The sequence below is a fragment of the Rhodamnia argentea genome, chromosome 5, assembly GCF_020921035.1.
Source record: "Rhodamnia argentea isolate NSW1041297 chromosome 5, ASM2092103v1, whole genome shotgun sequence".
NCBI lineage: Eukaryota > Viridiplantae > Streptophyta > Magnoliopsida > Myrtales > Myrtaceae > Rhodamnia > Rhodamnia argentea.
Window position 1 is genome coordinate 17,743,984 of NC_063154.1, and position 26,513 is coordinate 17,770,496.

Here is a 26,513-nt window from a genome sequence, read left to right on the forward strand (position 1 = left end):
TTTTGCACAAGGCTGATGAACGTGTCGTGAAGCCAGCGAGGGATGGAGGAGGGGGGAAAGTAGAGTTGTGGCCTGGCTGTTAGGCTATGCTTGAGAGAAGAGGAGTGGAGTGGAGAGAAGGACGGGAAAGAGATGGGAGGGTATTGATATTGGAATTGTGAGGTTCTCTTGTTCGGGAGGCTTGGATACAATGGAGGAGGAGAAAAAGGAGGGGAAAGCTTGCGCTTGAGCTAGCCAAATTGGATCATCATCTTTCTAGAAGTCGCCATTCAATAACAATCAAAGCAGAGAAAAAGCTGTACCAAGTTCATTCCCGGGGCAAGCTCCCTTGGACCTTATTTATAATCGATTCAAATTCTGAGCCAGTCATCTTTCTCTCTACCCCCCTTCTCTCTCTGTTTTTGTCCATTTGCTCCAACTTGACGTGTCACGTTGATCACTCTCCATACAAATTGTGATATTTTTCCGTGAGATACGGCCATATGTTTTCTTTCCCCTTTTCTTGGAATAATGAACCGCACTACCGGTAGAATCTCAAGCGAGGCAGAGTAGAATCATTGTGTCTTCTAATCCTTTTATCTATCTCATTTGGTGTCGCCACCTAAAATTTTCTCAATCTTAGACTAATGGGTTAATAAGCCTTTAAGCCTATCTCGGACGCTCCCAAGTCCATACCGATTTGCGACTTATAATTTAAGTGTTTAACATGCAAATCAATTTCATTCAAAATCGTCATTAATTAGTTTACGGTAGGTTGATTAGACATCTAAGTACAATAACATGAGGATTATCTTACTCTTATGACCAGAGACATGAACTTGGTTACGCTAAATTTCTCTAACGCATTTTCAGTACCATTGAAAAAATATTTTTCTGGCAGTTTGGATTCATTTTAGGACCTAATTCCTAACATGTGAAAAATATCCATGTCGGTGCATAATCATAAAACAAACACCCAACAATCAACGCTACGAATTGGTATGGATCTCACTGGTAAACTAAGAATATCCCGAAAATCTAACTGGACAACAAAAGTTATGGGATTTTTTACCATCACGGAACGAGTGGAAAATGAAATTCAATACCAAAGGGAGTGTCCACAAGTAGCTAGATAAATTTCGGTATTACATACAAAATTAAGACGGGTAGTTCGAACTGTGAAACTTCCTCTAGTAATGTCAAATAAGTCAGCATCCTAGGACCGCGTGGTTTGATTGTTAGGACGAAAAGAAGAGGACAACATTCTTTTTCGTCCAGAATGACGTATGCCAATCATGGAAAGCATATGATTTAAAGCTTTTCCAGCGTCGAACTTGGACACCGCGACAAAGGGGTAGTAATGGTTGAAACAATGGAGCGGAAGCAGAAGAGCGTTGCAACCGATGAGACCGATAAGATTCACTACAGTGGATGGAAAGTGAAGTTCTCTTGAAGTTTGGAATTTAAGATTCGTACTATCTTTAGCTTTGAGGTCTCTTTTTATACTCCTTCACCTTCAAACTAGCCATTGCAAGGTCTCATGATAATTTGATTGTTGCATATGAAATACTCCCTCAGAGCTTGATTTTTACGACAACGTTTGAGCTCTTCAATTAGCATTTGAGCTCCTTAAACAGATTTCAATCATGTGTAACTATTCTTTAACAATAGAATATACTTTAGGATAATCTGCAAAACAGTATTTCATTGCATTAACTCGGATATTAGAGAAAATAGGATTGTTTTGTTAACTTCAAAATCAATTAAGGGTTTTTCCGAACGGATTCGTGAAGCACTTTAGCTTTATTATGGCACGTATTACAAAGTGCATGAAGAAAAGATCTGTCGAATGGTCCAAGGCCTTCAATAATTCATTCGAAGACACAAACAAAAGTTATGTGAGTCTCCTATTATTGGCCTGCCAAATTTCGAGAACATATTTGAAATAGAATGGGATACAAGCGGAGTTGGCATAGAGGCTACTCTTACTCACATCCAAACACCGCTAGCGTATTACAATGATGAAGTTGACAAGAACATTTGTATCGACACATTTGAGGAGATAGCAAGCATCTTTCAAGCAAATTGGGAACATTGATTAAGAAAAGGTGGTGTAATCCTTTATATCTTGGTGAACTTAAATGTTCTGTCCTTAGCTAGCGTAGTAATCTCTTATGCTTTAGTGGTGAGCACTTCTATCCCAATGTTCTTTTTTCGCAATACCATCAAACAATTTTGTTTGTCAAACATGTTAAGTAATCACACCAACACCAATCAAAATAGGTGCAAGAAACTGACGGGGATGCCCCCAAAGAAGAAGCAATATTTAGGAAATCATTAAAGGACACGATCAGGGAAGGCAAAAGAAGAGTTTTTTTTTTTTTTTCTCCCTCCCTCTTTTTCTCTGCAGTTCAGCAAAGCAACTCACTTTGGCGGTTTTCACTCCACTTGCCAGACCACTTCTTTGTCCAGGATCAACAAGAGACCAAATCGATAATTTCCCTCCACTCCTCAATTCTTCTGGCCTTCGTCTTTTGGTGTGTGAAAATCAGAATGGAATCTCCAACTTTAGCATTAATGGTGGCCAAAGAGGACGTGCTGCAGATTTGAGTTCACGGGACAAGTTTCTTCGTGAAGAGAGAGAATTAGTGGAAAACTTGAAAAAGAGAGAGTGGAGAGAACATACCAAAATTTAACTCAAATCTGAAAACTGCAGGGCGTGATTCCACTAGACAAAGCATGGCCATAGCCACGTGAATTGGAACAGATAACTTTTAGAGAGAAAGAAAGAGACAAGAAGGGAAGAGCCGACCTTTGATCTGCTTTTTTATTCTCTGACTATTATTTCTTTTTCCATGTTTTAACGTGGGATTTACTCGAAGAATAGAAAAAGGCAGTAGAATTCTCTGGAGGTGACTGAAAGATACGCCCATACATGAAGAGGGAGGAGAGAGCAGACGAGGGGTCGCCTAACTTTTCTTGGGGAGTTCCTTTTAGCACCCTCACGTTTGATCCGTCACTGCAACCTTTTTCGGAAGCCACTGCTTAGATTGGAAGCTTCCGCCGGCTATCCGTCGTTCCAGACGATACTGCCGCTGCGATTTGGTCCGGTGAGCCCAGCCATCTGAGCGCCATAGTCCTTCAGTGACACATCTTCGACGAATTCTCACCAGAACTGCAAGATTTTTTACTTTTTTATTATTCGCATGAGCACTTGAGGTGGATTAGAAAGCTTTGAAGGGGTTCTGTCAAAATAAAGATCAAGGTCCAAGCCAAAAGGGACAAAGTGAAAGGCAAAAAAAAAAAAAAAATTATTCTCAGAACAAAGGAGTGAAACACGTGAGAGGCAAAAACGATTTCCGAGGCGCATACCACCTGGAACAATTATTTTTGTTCGGAACTAAAAGATTAGCTCTAATTTTCTATGCAAAAATGACTAAAAATGATTTGTCAAAATTTAGATGTCAACAATAAGAAATCGATATAATCTCCAAATGTTGATATATCGAATAAGAATTTGTGCTTCTAATCAGATTCGATGCTAATTACGAAATATGATTGAGAAACTCATTTGATTTACTCTTTTTAACTCCCCCTTTCTATTTCAACTGGTGATATCATTTGAGTGTGGCACTTGATTTGCATAGTATATTTCTTCCGCCTTTAATCATAATTAAAAAGGATAAACACAAACATAATCAAGCATCATTTCATTCATTGCATATCCAAGAAGTGAGACATATATTAGATCATATTCTAAAAGGGAATAAGCCTCTTCAACAACAATAAACATTCATTCATCGTTCGTCCCAAACAGCCACACACATTTCGTAGTAAAAAAGAAAACAAACCTCCCAACTTTTAACAAATAAACATCAGACTCTCTTTTCCTTTGGTGATGGTGAAGGATCAAGGTGTGCGAGAAACGCCCACGAAAAGCGCGTCATTGAACTGCACGTTAAGTCCCTTTCTCTCCTGCGCAAGGACAACGTTCTGACCTCTCATTCCTTTATTCAATTTTCTTTTTCTTTTTTTAATTAACAAAGGAAGGGGGGAACGTGGGATGCCCCACGTAGGCTGCAAGCGGCAGTTCCCCACCACCCTCACCCTTTGCTCTTTTTTTTTTTAATGCCCTTCTTCCTCTTGTGAACAGTCCCCTTGTGCAGAACGTTCTTCCACCGTTTTTTGCCACCTCCGACGGCCCACGTTGAACCAAAATTAATCGTGGGTTTTGTACATCACGTCGGCATGACCACATCATTCAGAGAATCAGCGGAAACGGGGAATAAATTTGCCCGAAATCGAGCAAAAAGCGCTCGGACGCAAAATCCTAATCTGCGAATTCCGACCGCAAAAAATCATCTCCCACGGACACCCAAATGTCGAGACAACGTAGGACTTCTGTTCCCCATAACGAGGCGATCCTGCTGTTCCGAACACAGCCGTCATGGGCTGTCTTTGTTTGTACTGGGACACTTGGGAAACAAAAATAAGTTAAAAAGCCGCCATGTCAAAGACAAAAGAAAGAACCATTTGGATGCTTTTATTGACTTGTTCGTACTTCCTCAATTAAATAGCCACAAAAGTGCAGTGTCCTTTGTCATGTTGCCTTTTGGAGTTATCCAGAATCCAGGTGCTTTCTCTATCGGGAGGGGAGTGACTTTAATAGCCCCGACAAAGTTCAATAAACAATTATAAAATCATGAAGATGTAGTTTCAATAGACAAACAAAATCTGTATAAAGTTAATTCTTATCATCACTAAATCCTACCCTCCAACTTCCTTAAAAATCACCGACTTTAACTTAGATTCTATAGTCTATTTGATTTTTTTTTGTGCTATGAAAAAACATCAACTTTAGCACGAATCTTAATTCTAATCCAAACCTTTTTTTGTCCCGTAAAGAAATAAATTTAAACATCGATCTCAATTTTAGCCTAAATTTTTTTTATCTCATAAAAAAAAACTATCAATTTTCAGGCAATACCTAGATATGGCCCTTGTCAAGTTTCCATCAAGTTTCTGGCGAGTACACATTGAATTTTGAACGGCATTATTAGATGAATGCTTGACAAGAGCTAGGGTATTGACTAAAAGTTTGTGTTTTTTTATGACACCCAAATTGCTTAATTGAGATTCGATAGCTTTGCCCAAAAAAAAAAAAAATGAGGAGCGGTAGACCAAAGCTCAAAGAACAGAGTTCGGCCCGTTGGGGGAGGGGGGCGGGAGGGGCAATTCCGAAAAATTTATCAAGGTCTTGGAGTCTAATTTGAGCTTAAATCAGCCCGTTTAATGTTTAACTTGGAAAAAAGCCTTCTAATTAAAAATGCCAATTAATTAAGAAATAAAGGATTTATGGACAGAATATTTTTGTCTCCGAATCAAATTGCGATTATCCAAAGTTGAAGGACAATTTTACAAATAATGAAAATAGCGCGAAATCCTAGCTCACTATTATAAATAGTTGCTTTAGGGTTCACATAAGGGGGCCATTGAATTTCAATACACGGTTGAGGGGGATTCAGAACCTTTGGCTCAAAGTTCGCGTGAAAGCTAAGAGAGAGAGGAACTAGCGAGGGCAATTCGGCTGGTTGTTACTCTCGTCTCCTCTACTGTCCACCCCTGCTTCAGTCTGCTGTTCAGCGCCAGTTTGCTGCTGTCAGGCATCGCTTTCTTTGCTGATTCAGTGCCCCGTCATTGCTGTTGTTTGGTACCGTTTTCGTCTGTTCCAGCACTGTTTGGGGCTCGTTTTTGCGCCCGTTCGGACACTCTGCAGGGTTGTTTGTCGTGCCTGTTTGGGATCTGTTGGAAGCTGATTCCTGTCAGTGTTTGGCACGTGAATTTACTGTTGTTCAGGTTGGATTTACTGCAGTTCGGCGCCCGAAACAGGATTATTTTTCCCGGTTTTTTTTTTTTTTGGTCAAAACATTATTTTTCCCGGTTTGCTATTCTGTGCAGATTTTGGTTTGCCAGATAATTACCCTGGTGTTCTTAAGCGGATTGATACATAAATTTCTGCTGCAAATCACGACCAAAGTGCTGTTTTTTGGGGCAAATCCACAGTTTGTGCGGAGCAGAATTTTGAGCTCATTACTAGGTAAATTTTCTATCTTTTGATTGCAAATATGTATTGTTCGGTCGGTGTTTTGCATATACATGTAATCATTCTTTAATCGATACGTTTCATGCTATCAAAGGTAAAAAAAAATGCACTTTTACCAATTCGACAAAAATTCTCAATTTCGATAATTGAAAAGGACGATTTTTTTGCAAGATCATCTTAAAGGTTCCAATTTTTATCAAGAAATTTTCGGACTTGCTTGGTTATTATCTTGACATAATTTTTCTGAAATAAAAACCCTAAATCTAAATTAGAAAAATCTTTTTCACATCTATGTTAAGTTGGATCATCTTACCCATTGCCATTCGGGTACGACCCTCTAATTTAGTAAAGACGGAAAGTTAGCAAATTTGATTTATTGCCATTTAGATCCGATTTGCTACATTTACAAGCGATATCAATTTGTTTGAAAATTTGAAGAAGCGATATTCATGTTTATGTCATTGTTATCTTGAGATTATCTTGGTTGATATTATCTTATTTAAATTTCATACATAAAAAATTTTCCTAAAAATATTTAGTAATCTAAATTAGAAAAATCTTTTTCACATCTATGTTAAGTTGGATCATCTTACCCATTGCCATTCGGGTACGACCCTCTAATTTAGTAAAGACGGAAAGTTAGCAAATTTGATTTATTGCCATTTAGATCCGATTTGCTACATTTACAAGCGATATCAATTTGTTTGAAAATTTGAAGAAGCGATATTCATGTTTATGTCATTGTTATCTTGAGATTATCTTGGTTGATATTATCTTATTTAAATTTCATACATAAAAAATTTTCCTAAAAATATTTAGTAAGATACGGTTTTCTAGAAGCCGTATCTAATTAAAACTTTTAAGAAGATAAAGTTTCTTAGAAGCTTTATCCCATTGGAGAAATTGGAATAAAAATTAAGATAATGAAGTCAGTCAAGCTTATCTTTAAAAGGTGAGAAAATTCTAAAAAATACCTAAAAAAATTCTGCTCATATCTTGCATTTGCCTCATGCATATCTTGTCTTGGCCAAAAATTCAGAGGAAAAAGAATAGAAAATCAGCTCATGTTATCTTGTGTGATTCCATGCATAGGTTGAATATCTCACGTCATACTCATGCATATTTTCGAGTTTTCTTGCCTGCATATCTTGCATATTCAGTTCATATTTTCGAGTATCATATCCTGCATTCCATATTTTTAAAAAAGATCGTTTGCATATCATGTATCTTTGATCTCCTGCATATTTCAATTGCTAAAAGAAAATCTAAAAAAAAAAATCTGCTCATTTCATATCTTACATTATCTTTTGATTGCATTATATTTTCGAGTATCATCTAAGTCCATCATTCATTTTTTCGAAAATTAGCACATATTATCCACACATTCATATTTTTGAGTACCACTTATATATTGCCCTCCATGTTTAAACTTAACATTTTTCATATAATTTCGCATGTCATAATATTGCATGTTCATGTCTTTTCTTTTGTATATTATATTGGCTTTGTCATTTTCGTATGTCATTAGTATCATGTTTAGGATCATCCATCTTAGGTTAGTTTAATTTGCATGATTGACTTGTGTGATTGAAAATTGCATGACATTCATGATAGATTTAATTTTCCCATGTTTAGAATAAATTTGTCTTGCGTTATGTTTAATGTTATGTCATTTTTGCATGCTTCAATTAACTAGCTAATTTTGCATATAGTGTAAGATCAACTTGATTCCGCATGTCTTGCATTGCATCTTTTATCCTTGATTCATCTCATTGCATTTTTTCCTATTCATGCATCATAATCATTCATGCGTATTCATCCGAGAAAGCGAAAACTTTAATAACACCTCGTTTGAACTTAAACATGAATTCAATCAAGCTTGAATTGCCGACCTAGGATATCTCATGGAATTAAGGTACCGAAAGGGCATTAGCTTTAATTAGTTAATGTAATCAAATCCTCGAATCCTTAATCTCCGGTTCGTAGGAATAAAATAGTTCTCCCGCTATTTTATTTAGGTTTCTAACCAACCTACAAAAAATGGTTAGTGGCGGCTCCGATTCTGATTAATCAAAATTGCGATTTGGTAGGGCTTAGGAGAGTTTGTATTAGATTAGTCATTAAATTAACCTGATAATCCATTGGCCTAAAAATTTATTTTTAGGTTGCGACAACATCTTAGGATGTCAAAACTCCTTCCCGATAAACAAACCTAACCCGCCACCTCCGATGGAAAACTCGAAGGACTTCAAATTTGGGACCTTGACAGAATTCCTTCCATCTTATATTAGAAATTTATTCCTATTTCATCCAATTAGTGCTGATAAATATTAAATATCAAAGTAAAACTATTGTTTAAACATGTTTTGTAACGAATTTTAACAAATATAAGGGTGGACTAGGCCAAGACTCGATGTCCTTGCTTCGGCTTGACCCGCTCACTGACTATGCCTGGAATATTTGTCTAGGTAAAGATTGCAATTTGTTTGTACATTGCATTTCATGTGTTTAAGCGAGTCGTTTTAGAAAGTCAATTGTGGACAGAGCATAATATGATCTTCATGTCAAGATTGAACTATTCCACTCCATAAGTGATTTTCAATTTTACGACGAATTGCAATCTGTATTCCGATATAAAAGTTGCTCCTATTAAATTCATTCAGTCGTAGACCACCAATAAGCCAAGAGTCGATTAATGTGAAAGAGAATTTGGGAAAGAGGACAGGGGCCCGGAAAAAAAGTTAAAATAAAATTCAAACAAAGCTTTTTTTTTTTTAATTTCAAAAGGAAATTTTAATAAGTTTAAATTGAAAGTTGCCGTTAAAAGACACATTTACCCTTTGTCAAGTTCCACTAATAAGTACTTTTAAAAACTATGAACATCATAAGGCAAAGAATATTGACATAGAGCCCGCATTGGTTAATTGAAATAAAAACAACATTTTGGCTAGAAAATCATCTTACGGAATTTTGACGAAGGGCAAATATTTCACCTATGCACAATTTTTGGGTTTTTCTATGTTAAAACAAAAAGGTCATGAAAAACGTGCCATAGTAGCCAAAATTTAAGGTTTTTTATGTCGCAAAAAAAGTTCAGGAGGATCAAGGTCACAATGGATATAGTTTGGAGCCCATCTCTCTCTCTCTCTCTCTCTCTCTCTCTCTCTCTCTCTCTCTCCTGCAAAACTGCACGCTTCATACATGCTTTGGCTCTTCCGTACGATTCAATGACTTCAAGATTCGGGCCGCAAGGTCCTCGATCACTCTCTCTCTCTCTCTCTCTCTCTCTCTCTCTCTCTCTCTCCTGCAAAACTGCACGCTTCATACATGCTTTGGCTCTTCCGTACGATCCAATGACTTCAAGATTCGGGCCGCAAGGTCCTCGATCACTTCGGCTTCAGGTCTATACAAACTGTAAGCACCAAACGTGTGTCCGGTCATAAGGGCTAGTCAACAGGAAGAAAATATTAAGAGGCCAAAACTCTTCTAACGGGTGCTTTAAGCAATTTCTGAGAAGAAAAATGACAACAAATATCAAGGTTTCTTCCTCAACGTATGGACAAGTTTTGCAAGGTAGCATGAATATTAGTATTGTCCTAAAAAAACGAAAACATAATAACCCTAATCACATGCTCCAACTGAAAATTTTGTTCATTATAGGAGATATCATTAAAACTGTCCGCTAATTGCCCAAGGTTACAAGGTATAATAACCTTCATAAAAGACGCCTATGTTACAGTCAACGAACTAAACGAAACTTGAAGGTATAGAGATGGGGAATAAGGTCAACAGGCATATTAATTTGGTCAAAAGTTTTACTTTTCTGAAGACCAGCAAATTTGACGACTCTCCTTTTTGTCTCTTTACCTTTGAGCAACAAATGTAAAAACCTAAACGAAACATTTAATCTAGCATGTCTAGGATACTTGGATCAGAAAAATCATATAAACTACGTGACTTTTGGGGAATTCCAATATAAGATCCAGCAAACACTTTATACTCCTATCAACATTGATGAAAGTATGGCTCGGATACCATGTGTAAGCGAAATATCAATAAAGTACATAGCTGAAAAAAAATATCTCCAACCATAGATGTCCAGGAGTAAGCTATAGATGAAGGACCCATAAACCCACCTCATAGACGTTTCCAACCGTAGTAGTACAGCCACGTAATCAATTCCTAATGTGGTACTCGGTGCCTTCTAGTCTATATCTTAGAGAACTTCAGAGAAGTATCAGACTTACGGAGAATCGTTCAATATATTGGTCAGAATAAGAACCAATCTCCTAGTTTTATTTGAACATAGATTAATGCTTTCTACCATTTAAGAGAGGCAATGTTTGAACATATGAATTTGTCTACAATTAGATAGACAAGGGCCTATGCAAATATACCAACATGTCCAAGTGAAGAGATTCAACATTTCCAATTATTAATTTCTACTGACCAGAACAGGCGGTCTTTAAAAGTTTGTTTTGTATTTTTAATGCACAAACTAACTTTCCTTAACAATTCTGGAAAAAGGTACACTTATAAGAGAGAGCTTAGAGAGTTAAAGGTTTAGTACCTGCTCTTAACATGCCAACCATTAAACATGCCCAGTGTTCGCAAAGCATTTCTCCATTCCTGGACCTTTTGTGGATTCTCCTGCTTGAAACCCTTTTCGCCCTGGCCAATATTCTCCACAAAAGGTCTGGACTGCTCTCGCAGCTCTTTCGCATCGATGTCCCAGAAAATGGGCAACACTTTCAGACCCCACCTTTTATGGCATTGGAGGATCTTCACCGCCTCGTCAAGACACCACGGTGAGAAATGGTAATTCGGAGAGATGACGATGACAGCACTCTCCGACTGCTCGATCGCTTCGTTAACCGTTGGCTGGAACTTGACTCCTCCATCCATTGTAAAATCAACGAATGCTCTTTTCCCCTTCCGGTCGAGAGCACTCTTGAGATGGCTCACAGGGTGGAGAGTGTCATCCCGTTTGTAACTAATGAATGTGTCGTAAACCCTAGGAGGACGCGGAACTGCACCGTGGGGAATACATTGTTTGAGATCAGAAGAGAGGTATGGAGGAGGGGATTTAGAATTTGATATAAAGGCTTATCAAAATACAGAAATTGTGCTAATCCTTGTACTTTTGTAAAAACCAAGATACCATAATGAAAATTATAGTTCTTCATCCTCAGCCGGGTCCAATCCCGTGCATTTCACATTCAAAAATATATTCTAATCCAAGAAACAAAAAAGAAATTGGTAAGGAGGAAAAAGACCATCCATCGGATTGCCAAACTAGATTGACTAAATGAAACAATTTCCCATTGAAACTGCCATTTCATCGGAGCACATCCGATATTTTGATGCAACACCTCATCAACAAAATTCTCAAACTAGCCTCATACAACAGCTTGATTTTCATCAGAGCACATCCCATATTTTGACACAACGCCTCATCAACAATAACTAGCCTCATAGAACATCTCTCTCTCTCTCTCTCTCTCTATCTCTCCATGTAATCCGAACAACCCCCAGCTCCTCCATTCAAATTCTCTACAATACAAATGCATTAGTGAGTTCACTTTTTATTAAGGGATAACTTGGAGCACATTGTAAAGACTTTTTTGTTTTTTTATTGTTTTTTAGGGTTAGCAGTGAAGGGATATAACTTAGCGGTAGAGTGTCACCTTGTGGTGGAAGTCATCAGTTTATTTCCCACCAAAAGATCAGTCCAGTAAGACCACTCACTGGGATTCCCTGAAAAAAATTGTTGCATCTTCCTAAGATTTCGTATGAAAGATATTAACTTCAAGGACATGACTTTCCAAGCCAAATTGAAAGAGAGAGGAGAAATGGGGGTTTAGAACAATAATCCGTTAACCAATTGTTTTTCTACCATGCAACACCCATGGACTTGTTGCTAATGTTAGGCATTATAAAGCATATCATATATGTTGGCCCCAAAAGATTACATTAGTAAAATGTCCACAAAATTCTATGGTCGTCCACCAGTCTAACCCTTGTGAACAAGCTGTTGGTGGCAGTTGCATGAAGCGCCCATGATCTTTCTAGCCTGTTTTGTAGTCTTGCTGCCCTATGATATTCTATTTGTATAGACAACATAACCTCAACTAGCCTGACCAAAAGCCAAGTGGTTTCTCATTCTTTTTGAAGTGTCACAAAGGGTAACTTTTGGTAAAAATATGTTCTGCAACAGATTTTCAAAGTAACCTTTTGGCTTTTGCTCAAACTGTTGAGACTATAGTATTCTTCCAATCCATCTGTGCTTATCCCCTTGACAGCTTTTTCAATAGTCTTTTACTGAAAAACTAAACATAAATAAGTTTAAGAACTTAAACTATGCAATCGAGTTTGTGCTAGTAACGACGGGCATGGTGACAATGCTTGCTTACTCCATCCTATCCACATGCAAAACTGAAAATATTGAACTGATTTCTCATCTCGGCCAAGGACAGGGGAAATGTAAAAACTGATCTTCCTTCAAGTTACTACATCTTACCAAAGTTTTGTACGTCAATGTAAGTGAGTCAAGTCAGAAGGCAAGAGGGAAACTTGCAACTTACCATAAACCCCTGCATCATTTATAATGGACATGACCATCTCAACTCCAAGCTTCAGAATTGGGTTATAGTTTGAGAATAAAGCAACAGGGTAAGGTAATAGCAGAACCACCTATTTAGTAAAAAAACTGCAGCATCAGAAGATGATCTCAAAAACTAATGAAGGGAAACAAAAATATAAATCAAGAGTACTGTAACCATTCAACAATTGCCTGGGGTATTTGCATATATACATCACTACCTCTACACTACCAGGATCTTTAGTATAAAATGGGAGCACTGAATCTGAGAAGACCAATTGATGTAATGTTACTGATCAATTTCAACCTAAAAGATTGCATTATGTGAAGCAAATTAAACTTGCCATCATGAGGAATGGACAGCACTACTTGAGAGTAAAACAGAGTCTGGAAAATTTCAAAAACAGTATCACAAATTTAATTTCTCATATTGGGAAATAATGCTAGGCTACTATATTCAATCTGACCACATTCAATCACACTAGACCTTGTATAGTCCATCTTCAAGTATGACAGAAAGCATAAAGAAAATTTCCAGTCTTACCTCATTCAACATGGACATAACACCACCAAAAGCACAACCCCAGGCCAAGGATTGAGTGGCTGCTGCCTAAAAATGAAGATCTATGAGATAAAGGAAAAATATATTTCAATAGAGAAAGTACAAGATATTGAAATACCTGACCTGGATTACTGGACCTGCTAGAGGATCGGAATATGGAACACCCAGATCAATTATATCTGAACCATATGAGTAAAGCCCCATCAAGGCTTGTGCGGTGGTTAAACACTGAGGGTCACCAGCTTTGATGTAAGGAATGAATGCAACCTTTGAAAAAATGAAAGAATACATTTGTCATGGAAAGAGCATCCCCCCTATATTAAAACACCAGCTAGATCTCCACCACATTCTGTCTAAAATGCCATCTTTTAAAAGATAAAATTCTCAATGGGCACCCCCTGGGACTTGTTGAGTTCAGATAATGTTCTTTGCAAACTACAAAAGATGAAGTTTGCAATTTAATATTCTTGTGATGTATGAGATTTGTGTGATTCTACTCATTCCGTACTCCAAATACATTAAAATTTCCAACAAATGATGTGCATATTTTTGGAAAACAGAGAGAGTAAGACACAAAAAATGGAAGGATTAGGCCTCACAATCTGATAAATTAGTGATTTCACAATCTTCCTTTTACTCTGAAGCTGGTTAGGATAGGAAATGGATTGGGCAGGAATTCTTTTATGACTTGACCTGCATCTTGCAGTGGAAAAGGAAGAAGTTCACATGAACATGAGACTTGATGTTCAATCATTTTATATTTACCATCCTATGCCAGAACTCTAACACAATGCCTTGTTGTCTGTTTGTTGCTACAAATTCAATTCCTCCTAGTAGTGGATTGGCCAACTCATGCAGAGGCTGAGCATTACATTTCCTTCTTCAGTGTTTCAAACTTATTTAAACTCAGATGATGAGGACGAGATCGATCCCATCACCACTGAGGGTACTATACCATGAGAAGATGGAAAATCTTTTGGAATCTAAGAAAGAGATAATATTTGGCTCCTAGAGTGATTATCCATGATGATCCTATGCTATAGACATAAAACGGTCCACACACAAGCATGTGTCACTTGAAACAAACCCAATGGATTGACATGAAATTATAATGTACACTAATTTGTTTTCCATTTAATGGTAAGTTTATAAAAGATAAGTGCATTATCCAATTATAAAAGGAGTATACTGAAGATAACTTGTCGTGCATTAAAGAGCACATAAGTCATAGGGAGGCATAGAATGATTGACCTCATATATGTGACCGGTTGCATCACAAGCAATGACCAGCCTAGAAGATCAAAAGCATTACCTACTGCTTTTCCCATTTACCATTATAGAAGAAAACCAAAGTAACTAATGATATTCTAGGAAATTGATCGACATGCTAATTAACCAGTCGCTCCAGTTTGAACTAGTTGCCGCGCAAGTTATCTAAAAATGGTACAACAATATTTTGAATACAATTACTCAACCTTACTTATTCCCAACACACTGCACAAAAATGCTCAAAAGTTCAACTGAGATTCAACAAGAAAGCAACCACATCTTGTCACATCGAGAAGAACCATCAACCCAAAAACCAACAAACAACAAAAAATTTGCGGCAAGCAGTCACAAAGGATAATCATTGAAACCGTTAACAAGCAAGAAGAAACTCAAATGAAGTTCTTACCTTGCCTTCTTTCCTCGATTTACCAAATGGCCCATAGATGCCAATTGGCAATTCAGTGCTACGAGCAGCAATTGTCGTAGTTCTTTTGGCAGAAAAAACTGATAGTTGCTGCAAAAGACGTAGCTGAACTGAGCCACTTGATTTCAGAGCTGACGCCATTCCAGCCGCTTATGCCTCCCCTGCAATCCTATTAATGAATTAACGAAAGAAGAAACAAGTAAAACACTTAATTTCAAATAACAGCAATTTTTCCAAACAAAATGACTGATAGAAGCAGCATGTTGCCATCTGTAAAAGATAACATCACATATACAATCACAAGTTACTGCACATCTCAGTACAATGAACTCTGTAGAATCCAGCTAATACTCATGGCTCACAAGTGATTGCTAGAAGGAAACTGAAGCGATGAGTAGCTTTAACTGATAGTACAATAGGGTGGGTTTGACAAGCGTAGCACATCCAGCAGCCACATGCCGATCAAGCTGTTTCATGATCGATTCTTTGTGTTCGGCAAAGGGAATCAAATGAGAGAACGCCTTCCTCACCAAAATGGAGAAAAGAAAAGAAAAGAAAATCGATGCTGCAAATTTCTCAACTCATTCGAAGACCCAATTTTCCATTCCTTGCATTTTGGACTGTGTAAGCTATGATATCACAAGGAATCAAGAAACTTACTCAAGACATTAATCCGATATAACAAAGGTTATGTAACCATGATAACTAAAATTGGAATGACAAACAATCCTCCCCAAAGGTTCATACATTGCTGAGCGAAAAAAAAACTAAGAAGCAAATGTTACGATAAAGCAGCACCTCCAAGAAAACGCACATCAGTGTCTTGGAAGTTCATGATCTAATAATTGACACAATCTCAACAATGAAAAGGAACAAACAGAATCAACACATTCTCCGAAACGAAATCAGAACGCAAGAAAACGCGAGGGAAGGGGACAAAAGAAGGGCCGTCGCCGTCGAGTTTGCCGTCACCTGCGACCGGAGATGGTGGCCGGGCCTCGTGCTCGTGGGATATTGAAGAAGGCGAAGGGTCAGTTGGAGATCGTAGCCGCAGCCACCATTTATAGGCGTGCGGGTCTGCGAGATTTTGTGTATTTGCAAGGGAAGCAACAAGATTCATCGTCGGTCACGATGGTCCAAGGCAGAGGAGAGGGAGAAGGGAGACTATCTGGAGAAAGTTGGCAATAAAAGGGTAAGGAGAAACGGTAAGGAGATTATCTAGGAGATGGCAGAGCAAAGGGCAAGATGACGTGCGAAGAGGCGTCAGTGCGGCCCACCACCGACGCCGAGCGCGTACCCCTCACGCTCCTGTCGGGATTGGGAAAAAAAAAAAGGGAAAAAGCTTATCATATTTGCGTGGCGTTCGACATTTTCCTTTACCTTAATGTTTTTTGGTCCAGGCCTGATCCGACGCACATTTCTGGAGCCAGAAGCCATTTGTTTATGGGCGTGCGAGTCTGCTAGATTCTGTATATTTTGCAAGGGAAGCAAAAAGATTCAATTATGAATTCTATATCTGTCCAAGTTAATCCAAAAGTTAATTTATCTCTCCACATAAATGGAGTGAAGTAAAACACGTCGGGACCCGATGTTCGATTTTATCGTACCCTTGACGTGTTAAATTCAAATTTCTCTGAATAAATTCTTATGATTCTTAAAATTATTTCTGAAAAAATATAAATGATTCGATGTTTGTGAGATTTTAATCTGATCATGCTTAGATTTTATTTGAAAGGGGTAAAACCCAAACTTGCCTAAACCTTAAAATTAATTAATATATATAACATGAACTAGTTTGGTACGTAATTTTTTTTTTATCTACTTTATCAATATATATACTAATTTATATACTAATAGAGGGGAAAGCAAATATGTATATATTGATGCATTTTCAGCAATTACTCTTTAGGATCTTTTCACAGTGCCAGCTTAAATAACTTTTCTATTTCGAACTTTTTTTTTTGGTAAGGTTCTATTTCGAACTTTTGCCTCAAGAGTTTCAAAAGATAGCCATACCAGCTACAAAAATAACGGTCGCGCATTGTAAGAAAAAGGAGGTAAGATCGTGGCGGAAAATGCGAACATAATTACCGTATTTACTCGGAGATTTTATAATAAGCGATTTTCCTTGTCCCATATTAATTTGTTCTATTTCCTTAGATAACTTGCTCTTTTCTATGTTCCATTACTATGAGCTTCATATTTTGGCAAACATATAGATATGTGTAATTTTTTTTTTTTATCGCTTAATCAGATTATTATTATTTTGGATAAAAATGCAAAATAAAGCATTAGCATCTCCCTTGCACGTGCCAATTATTTTTTTTCCCGTAAAATAAAGCATCCAATTTCAAGAGAGAAAAGTACACTAAAAGTGCCATAACTTTTGTACGGCATTCACTTGAATGCCATAACTTTCAAAATGTTCACTTAAATGGCATAACTTTCAAAAATCATTCACTTGAGTGCCATATTGACGTGGCAGCCGGAAAAGTAGACGTGGCAGCCGGAAAGGCGACGTGGCACGCCGGAAAAGTTACCGTAGCACGTCGGAAAGGCGACGTGGCACGGCGGAAAAGTTACTGTAGCACTCAACTAAACGATTTTGCCCCGACGTAACACCGAAGTGAACGATTTTTGAAAGTTATAACACTTAAGTGAACGTTTTGAAAGTTATGGCACTTAAGTGAACGTCGTATACAAGTTATGGCACTTCTAGTATACTTTTCCCAATTTCAAGATAATTCGTCTCTCCCCACCGAAAACGCCGCCGTTTCACTCTCGAAGCTCGCACGCTCTAGTGGGACATTGTCCGAATCCGACAACTTCGATCCGGCATCAATCGCCTCATTCGATCTCATCGAGGATTCCGACCGGCACGCCGAAGAAATACGACGAGTAGATTGGAGGATGCGGCTGCAAAAGATAATTGAGGGAAAAGTACACTAGAAGTGACATAACTTGTGTACGGCATTCACTTGAGTACCATAATTTTCAAAACGTGCACTTAAGTGCCATAATTTTCAAAAATCGTTCACTTGAGTGCTACGCCGGAGCAAAATCATTCAATTGAGTGCTACAGTAACTTTTCCGACGTGCCACGTCAACTTTCAGCGTGCCACGTCATCTTTCCGGCGTCTACAATGACTTTTCCAGCGTGTTACGGTGACTTTTTCGGCGTGTTACAGTAACTTTTCCGGCATCTACAGTAACTTTTCCAGCTGCCACGTCAGCTTTTCCGATTGCCACGTCAACATGGCACTCAAGTAAACGATTTTTAAAAGTTATGGCACTTAAGTGAACGTTTTGAAAGTTATGGCACTCAAGTGAACGCCGTACAAAAGTTATGACACTTCTAGTGTACTCTTCCCGATAATTGATGAAAGACGTCGGCGCTCATTCCGAGTTTCGAAGCGGAGAGGCGCAGAGTGAGTTTCTTTCATTCGATTCGGCCTTCTCGGCATGTCGTACCGGCTGCAGCCGCTAGCGATGTTCGTCGGGTCATTTTTCTTGGGTAAAGGAATGGGATATTGGGTCCTTTCTTCCTTTTCTTGGCACCTTTCTGGTTGATTTGAACTGATCGGAATGCGAGCGAAAACCTCTCAATGATCGTGCTGTCGTCACAATGGGGGAGGCGGTTGGGTGGGTGTTGGGAGGAAGGAGATGAAGTTGACAAAGAACGGCAAGCAAATGCACGGATTCTTAACCGAGGCTTGGATTGATTGGGTCACAGAGAGAAGCACACAGGAGAACTCAACTTGGGTTGGGTAGCAATCATATCTATTTCCACTCAGATCATGTGAATTTTACTGTATTTCTGGCTTAATTGAAGCTCTCTCTGTGTGATTGCTCTGTCTATGTACAGTGTATACGTACCTATCAAGTTCATAGCGAAGCCTCTTCTCGGTACAGTGCTTTGCTTCGCCAAGCCTCGAGTTATGGTGCGGCTGCTGGATACTGCATCTTAGCATCATTGCTCTCAATCGTCAACAAATGGGCAGCTATGAAGTTTCCTTGCCCTGGTGCTCCGACCGCTTCGCAGTACTTAACGAGTGCTGCCGGGGTATTTGTCTGCGGTCACGATCCACTTGCTCTGGTGACTGTGGCAGACCGGTTTCTGCCTGCAGGCATAATTTTCTTACTGTTTCCCTTCACCAACAGTGAGCTCCTCTCGGTAAATTCATCATCTTCCGTCCCTCAGTTCCCATGTTTGTTGTCATAGGAGAGGAGACTCTTTTCTTGCATCAACCGTGGCCTTCAATGAAAACGTGGCTCTCTTTGGCCACCATATTTGGTGGAAGTGTGCTTTATGTGCTTACGGGTTATCAGTTCACATCCATGGCATACAGCCACGACGTCGACCGCTATGATTTTTGCTGCTCGTCTCTCCTCCGGCGCTCTCTCGCTCTGTCCTCCGGCCCGTTCGCTCTCTCTGCTCTGGCGCACACCAAGGCCGTTCTCTGCTCAGGCGCTCGCCGCGCGTCGCCGGCTCCCTCCCTCATCTCTCTCATGATCGAGACGTTCTTCCTCCCCCTCCCCCACCGTTCCCCGCCCTTCGGATCTGCATTTCCCCGCCCTCTCTCCTCACCGACTCGCGAGTCCCCGGCGTGTCGCTGGTGTTGACCACGTGTCGGATCGCCGACGCGTGTTGACCACATGTCGAACGCGTGTTAGAGCATGTCGGACGAGTGTCCGTGTCCGACACCGACACGTCGGGGGGTTTGGCGTGTCGGTGCTTCATAGGTGGTCACGACCATCGGACTAAAGACGTGGCACTGAGTCAGATTGGCAGGCACTCCTTTCAGATGGTTTTTATCTGTGGGACTATCGTGCATATTTGGTCTAGCGATTTCATTCTGTGTTGTCCTGTAGGAGGTCAATTTCTGCCATGGATTTACAGTGCTTGGCATAGTAACCAAGCTATTGACAGTTGTAACTAATCTTTGTTATATGGGACAAGCATTCGAAACTGCTCGGAACAGTGGGGCTATTGATTTTTATGCTTGGAGGGGCCATGTCTCAGCAGTTTACCAGCAAACCTAAGCCTGTGAAAGAAGTAGAAGCCAAAGAGAACGAGGAGGAACAGCGCCAGCTACTCGAGATCCAATCTAGCAAACAAAGCTCCGGTTCTGGTGAGGAGAAATGAGATTTTTCATGCTTCTGTGTCTGAAAATGTCATGATGGATCGTCCCACACTCCATAGATTCGTCTGAGCAGCGTTGATTGCTTTGCTCTTCTCATGAGTTACATTGGCATCCTCATCTGGGTGCAGTGAGCCTCCATCATATCTGACAAGAATTTTAGGTAGACGATGCATTCCTTTGCTACCATTCTCTTCTTATTCACTCCAGTGAACGGTCAATACGAAAAACTATAGATGGTTCTCTTTGTTAACTCATAAATGTTACATGAAGTAGTCAGATATGACATTGTGATGGCTTAAGTGCTCTTTGACGAAACCCATGTGCAACCCATTTTTGGTTCCCCCTCGGATTGGCTTAGTGGTGATTAATCTTCCTGTCTCATATCTGGACAAGCATTCAACAATTGCTAGGAACAGTGTGGTTTTAATTTCTATGTTTGGCGTAGCCCTGCATCAGCAATCAACAAGCATACCAAAGCTTGAAAGAGAAGTAGAAGCCAAAGAGAGAGAAGACCAGCTGCAGCTATTTGAGATGCAATCACTGGCAAAGTAAACCGTGATAATGGATGAATGATGAATGATAACTAGAGAAACGAATGCTTCCATGAAAATATAATCTTCTCATTTGTTTCTCTCGTTTTCTTTGTCTGCAGGATGCTTCGACAGATTTTCCAGAGTCAGTAGTTAGATTGGTCCGAGCGGTTTAAGCTGCTTTGCCAGCCTTCATTTGGAAGAGTTTCGCCACAGATTCGGACACTGCAAAGACGTACCAAATGGATGATCTCCAATGGAACTCATTTCTGGAAAGACAATTTCATAGGAAGCCCCTTAAGTAAACCTTACTCAAGGCCACCTACGCCGCAATGAAGAAGTGCTGCTTGTCAAAGATGTTCGACACAGACGGAAAAATGGCACCTTGACGGAAAATGCTTGAAGCACTAGCAGTCTTTGATCTGTGAGTCTTCTTTGCGGAACAATGCCAGAGTGCAGTTTTGACAGATTAAGCCTTTCTTCAAACGTCCAACCTTAGCTCAATCTAAGTAGATGCTAGAATTTCTGATTATTACCCATGGACAAATGCTCCTCAATCTTAGTTCAAACGACCAAGCAGAAGAGCCAGCCAAAACCAGCAGATGTAAACACTAAACAATAATATGACCTGATTGGCAAAGATGAAAACCAGTGAGAAGAGCAAATTGAATGGAGCTGAAATGGCAAAAAACCTACGCTGATGTGACGTGGACTTATCCATTTCTCCTCCTCTGTTCCAGATGGACGAGGACAATCAATAAGGCCAAAGCCCTACTTAAAAGTAATGTTGGATTTGCTCTGAAAAAATCGACCTAATATCCTAAAAAACCCTAACTTTAGGTCTAATTTCAATTCTCTCCTTTTTTTATCTTTTGGTGTCCCATAAATATTCTCAAGTTTATGTCAATCTCAACTCTGCCATAAACTTTTTTTATTTCATAAAAAATCACGTATTTTTACTTGAATCCCAAATTTGCCATTGTTAACTTTCCATCCAAAGTTTTGTCGTTAATAACCGAGAGATGGAAAACTCACAAAGGCAAGCTATTTGAGTGCCCCAAGTCGAGTGTCTCGAGGGGAGCTCCTCAACAGTAAGAGTTGGAAGACTATCGAGCACGAGAGATTAAAAACTCAGCGTAAAAAACGAAAATCTCCAAGCAAGATAAAAGTTAAATATCTCTTAAGTGTAAGAGTGATTTAAGAAAAGCCAGCCTGACTGTTCTAAGTTTTACTCAATTTTCAAATCCAAGTATACGTTGTTTGGGCAGATGCAAAAGACGTTTTCTTGGATTTGAAATTTTGGAAAAGCCTAGAGCAATAATGTGGGAAGCGCCACATAGGTTCGCTAAGGACGATTTGGAAGGGAGAGTTAATAGAGCAGATATGAAACTTAACTAAAATTTTATGGTTTTTTATGAGAAAACCAATGTTTAATGTAGAATTGGATTAGATATGAAATTGGAGGTTTTTTGTGAGACAAAAAAAAAATTATGGGAGATTTGGGACCGGAGCAAAAGTTGAGAATTTATTAGAGTATTAATCATTTACATGTAAGAAAGATAGGTGAGTTCCATGGAATATCATGAGCAACGTCTGAGTCAAGCTAAATGAGATTGACTCGCCGAATTTTGAGTCAAGCTCCAATTCAAGCCACTCGGGTATCTTGTCAAGCCAAGCTCAAGCTTATCAATACTTAGCTCGAGAGGCTTGTGATCGAGTTCTCGCTACTTTCAAAAATATATTCAATAATTAGAAAAATAGACGCAAGATACTTAAAACGACAAGACACTAGAGCTTTATTTATAATTCGATCGCTCGTAGTCGAGTCCCGCTTGAGTATCTCGATTTTCTAATCGAGTCGAACTTGAGCAGGACAATTAATGGTCGATCTAGCTCGACTCCAACTTTCGAGCATCGAGTTCGCAAGTCCAATCGAGTCCGGGCTTGGCAATCTATCCATTCGACTCGGCTTGACTCAGTTTCACACCCAATCCTGATCATAGTCCTACCATGAATAGGCCTTGACCAAGGGAGCTAAAGCTCGAAATCCAATCCACATCTGGTACGGGCGTCTGCGCAAACAATCCTTTCTCCCCCTCCTTAGACTCTATACTGCATGTTCTCCCTTTCATAAGAAATTATCATCATCGATATAACACATGTACTGAAACGCATGTACCGAATTTAATCTGAACCACTGAAAATATTGGGTTTCATATGATCTCACATGGGTCCCACAAGATCTGGCTGTCCAGACTCCATTGAGTACGTGTACCGGATTCATTGGGTAATCTAGCCTTACATCGGACTAAGATAAGTGTCTGCTTTTGGGGGGAATGCACATGATAAAGCGTGGGAACTCGCCGAAAACCTCTTCGAAGTATCTATCTTTTTGCTCGCCAGAAGAGAATTGTTGAATTTAACCAGAAAAAAAAAGAGAAGAAAAACGGAAAATTAGTAAGCTGATAAAAATGCAGGCCCGAGTTATGTTCTAATACCAAAGCTCAGGATTATGCTTAAAAAAAAACGATTTTTTTCATAAGAGCGAAAAGTTTGTGTCTTGATTTCTCTTTCTCCTTTTACGCTATACTTTGTTTGTGATTGTGCACCGAGTCCTAATAGTAGGAATACGACATTGCTATTCAAGATGTTTTATTGGATGAATGGCGGCAGTACATGATGTGAGTTGCCACGCGAGTTCATAGGGTTTATTGGATTTGATAGACAACGTGCTTACAACTTCTTTTTGTTTTTTTCCCTTGAACTTCGAGATTCAAGGGACTGCTTCGGCTTCGGCCACTCGAATTCGCAGCGCTTACTTAGAGGAAGACAACCCGGGATGATGAGTCGGTTCGTCCGGATCAGGTCTGTCCACACCATCGACACTCCTGAGCCAGAAAGCCTGAGAGAAAGAAGCTGCGCCCTCCGGAATGCCGTCCAGCACCCATTCGTGACCTCTCGGGAAGTATATCCCCGTCCTCGGGTGCGGCACCCAACACGGAAGATCCTTGTCAGGCTCGCCAACTCGATCGCCACAGCTCATCTGCGTTTCGGGCGTTTCCAGCTTATTCTCTTTCAACGTCAACGCACTTGTGAATCGCCGGCCTCGCTTTGCATGCCTTTGGCTCTCGCACCAGACCAACAAATGTCTCGTTTTCACGACAGTCGCCGCCATGCGCCGCAGGCTAGTGACTCCGGAAGCCGGCTGGTAAGCGAGGGTGTCTATCGGGGCCAACTAGGTTAAAGAGAAGTGCGACACTCGAACCCTTTTTGTACTGTCGTGCCAAAGAGCATAAGTCAGTGGAAGTATTATAGTATCAGTTCGATTGCGATGCAACCGGTCAAGGTTTGCGCCCGAAAGTGCACATTCGTAAAGCGAAATGTGAAGAAGATATTAAAGCGAAACGTGGGGTCCTGGCGATCTGTGTGGTTCCTAATGCTTGATTAGCCATTCGTGGGGAGAGTATCTTCCTTTAAGATAGCAGCTTAATTTCGCCTCTCTCTTTTTTTTTTTTTCCTTTACGAACCTCGGAATAATTGAGCTTCGACGTTACGGGATGCTATCGAGTGATTTAAGCCAGTTCCGTGTGCGCGTACTGTGCGTGTAGGGGCGAACGCCGGTGCAATGCGATTGCCATTACTCTCTCATGCACTATCAATGCAAAGGTAACGAGTAAGCGGGATTAGCCTAACCGGCGAGAACGTCGCTTCTTTAGGCTGCGTATCGTAACGTTTCTGTTTCCGAAACGACTTTTGGAACAAAAACATTTTTTTCTATTCTTGTTCCCGATAACGATTTTTTGGAACAGAAACGCGTTTGGTAATTGCAAAAAAATTCTGTTTCCGAAACAAAAAAAGAATAGAAACGCGTTTGGTAACTGCATAAAGTTTCTATTCTAAAAAAAAAAGTGTTTGGTAAATGCAAAAAAATTGCTCCTAATTTTTTTCATTTAATTAAGGGGACTATATATATTAAAATTAAGATGTCGCTATCTTTTTAACTTACTAAATCAAATTAAATCTCATTTGTTCAATTTACTAAATCAAATTAGACCAATATATGTATAAGTAATTTATGCATGATTTATCAAATTACAATATGGACGGGATCAACTATAAAAAAAAAAAATGAAAGAGGAGACGAATTGGAATTGGATAGCGAGAACATCAAATATATTTTCTATAGATAAAAAAAATTACAATTATGAGTCATACGTAAATGTTTCCATATAGTTAAAAATATGATTACTTTTAAATGAGGACCCCTAAAAAAATATTAATTGCACTTTGAGTGAAACCGGAGACTAAAATGAAAAATATTTGTGCATTTAGGTCCTTTTAGTCCAATTGTGCAATTTTTCCAAACATGAGGACTGAAATTAGATGCAGGCTATCAAAATCTCATGTCATGACTCTAAAAGTAAAAAATTTTGGCTAAAATGATTTAAAATAAAATTTTTTAGTCAATTTAGGATGATGTTCAATGAAGAGGCATGTGGTCCCAAACTGAATTTTTAAAACTTTAAGAGGCCAAAATGAAAATAGAATTAAAATAAAAATATGGAATATTTTTGCGCAATTTTCTGACCACGAATACTATTTTTCCTAATTTCGGCTATTTTTATAATTAAAATAAATCCGAAAAATTTCAAAAATCTTGAAAAATATTTTTTGTTCAAAATTGGTTCCTAAGGCTAGGCCAAAGCTTCCAAGGTTGATTTTGTAATTTTATGAATTTTTTCGGTATTTTTAATTAATTTTTTAAAATAAAAGGATCAAAAATCGGATGTCAACATCGTGCAAGAATAAAAGAGAAGAATATGTTCAAAAATAAAATTATTCCCAATTTTTTTTAAAAAATATTCCAAATATGTTTCTAAAAAATATTCTAGGAACATAGAAGCAAGTTTTTTTTATTTTTTGTTTCTGCTCCAAAAATGTAATCCCGAAACATTTTGGGAATACTTTTTCATCATACGTGTTTCTTTTCTCAAAGTGATTCGAGAATACTTTGAAAACAGAAACACTTTTTCTGAAGCGTTCCCATACACAACCTTACTCTCCAAGTTCATCACTTCTCTCCCCAATCAAGTAACATGATAAGGGGGAAAAGAATCTATCTAGAGGAATACGGCCCAAGTAGCTATTTGCTTCTACACGAAGTACGAAGAGAGAGACCCATGATATAAATGCGCTAGTCAACAAGGAAGAACTCGATTCTGTGCTTCGCAAACGGCCAGATGCCGCACCAGTGACGCAAATGTGTTATGCGCAGTTATCTTCTTCGAGGAGAGGCTTAAGGCGAAGTGCAAGCTCTTAACGTACTTTCAGCAACATTAGGACAAGCATTTTCTCACGAAATATAGTTACTAGTCATGCAAGAGCACATACGAGCACAAACTGATTATCGAATACAATCACATTCAAAGCCTATGAAGTCCCTGGAGTGGTCGACGATTTCCATCGTTATCGAGCTGCCATTAAGGAAACCCTTACCTATTCTATATCTAGTCGAATGTTTCGTGTGTAACTACATGAAAGACATCGCAAGATCCAAGGGGTAATGTGCCAAATCATGGGTCGTGTAGAGGGGGGCATCAGCTTTGCAAAGCATGAAGCCAGTAAAAACACATCCAATTCCAACCCTTCTCCGCCAGAGTTTTGAGTAAACCCCAGATGTAACCGGTTGATTTCCCTGAAAATCGAAGCCCAACGATCTATAAACTAGACCATGCCTGACTAGCCAGAAGACAAACGACCCTGCATCTTTTCCCAAGCGGAAATGTCACGAGTACCGCCTCGTCCCGGACCATCACAAGGAAAACTATAACCGAAATCCTTTTTATCTGGCATTAACTGGCCAGTGATCATACCTAGCCTACCCACATGAATCGATGGTAA

General features: G+C 39.2%; 1 protein-coding gene and 2 long non-coding RNA genes across 3 annotated transcripts in view; 2 read left to right on the forward strand and 1 right to left on the reverse strand.

The window, feature by feature from the left end:
• Positions 1–15,079, reverse strand: part of LOC115730304 — a 113,451-nt gene extending 98,372 nt beyond the window's left edge. The window contains exons 1-4 of the mRNA XM_048279668.1: positions 14,921–15,079; positions 13,369–13,512; positions 13,228–13,293; positions 12,667–12,775 (exon numbers count right to left, since the gene is read on the reverse strand). Of these exons, the coding sequence (XP_048135625.1) occupies positions 12,667–12,775; positions 13,228–13,293; positions 13,369–13,512; positions 14,921–15,079 (478 nt within the window). The remainder of the gene's footprint in view (positions 1–12,666; positions 12,776–13,227; positions 13,294–13,368; positions 13,513–14,920) is intronic.
• Positions 2,864–10,764, forward strand: LOC125314976. Its single transcript, XR_007198322.1, has 3 exons — positions 2,864–2,875; positions 8,265–8,267; positions 10,629–10,764. It is a non-coding gene; the product is annotated as an uncharacterized LOC125314976 (long non-coding RNA).
• Positions 15,080–19,687: 4,608 nt separating the features above from the next.
• Positions 19,688–21,144, forward strand: LOC125314974. The gene is made up of 2 exons (XR_007198320.1): positions 19,688–20,156; positions 20,735–21,144. It is a non-coding gene; the product is annotated as an uncharacterized LOC125314974 (long non-coding RNA).
• Positions 21,145–26,513: the final 5,369 nt, after the last annotated feature.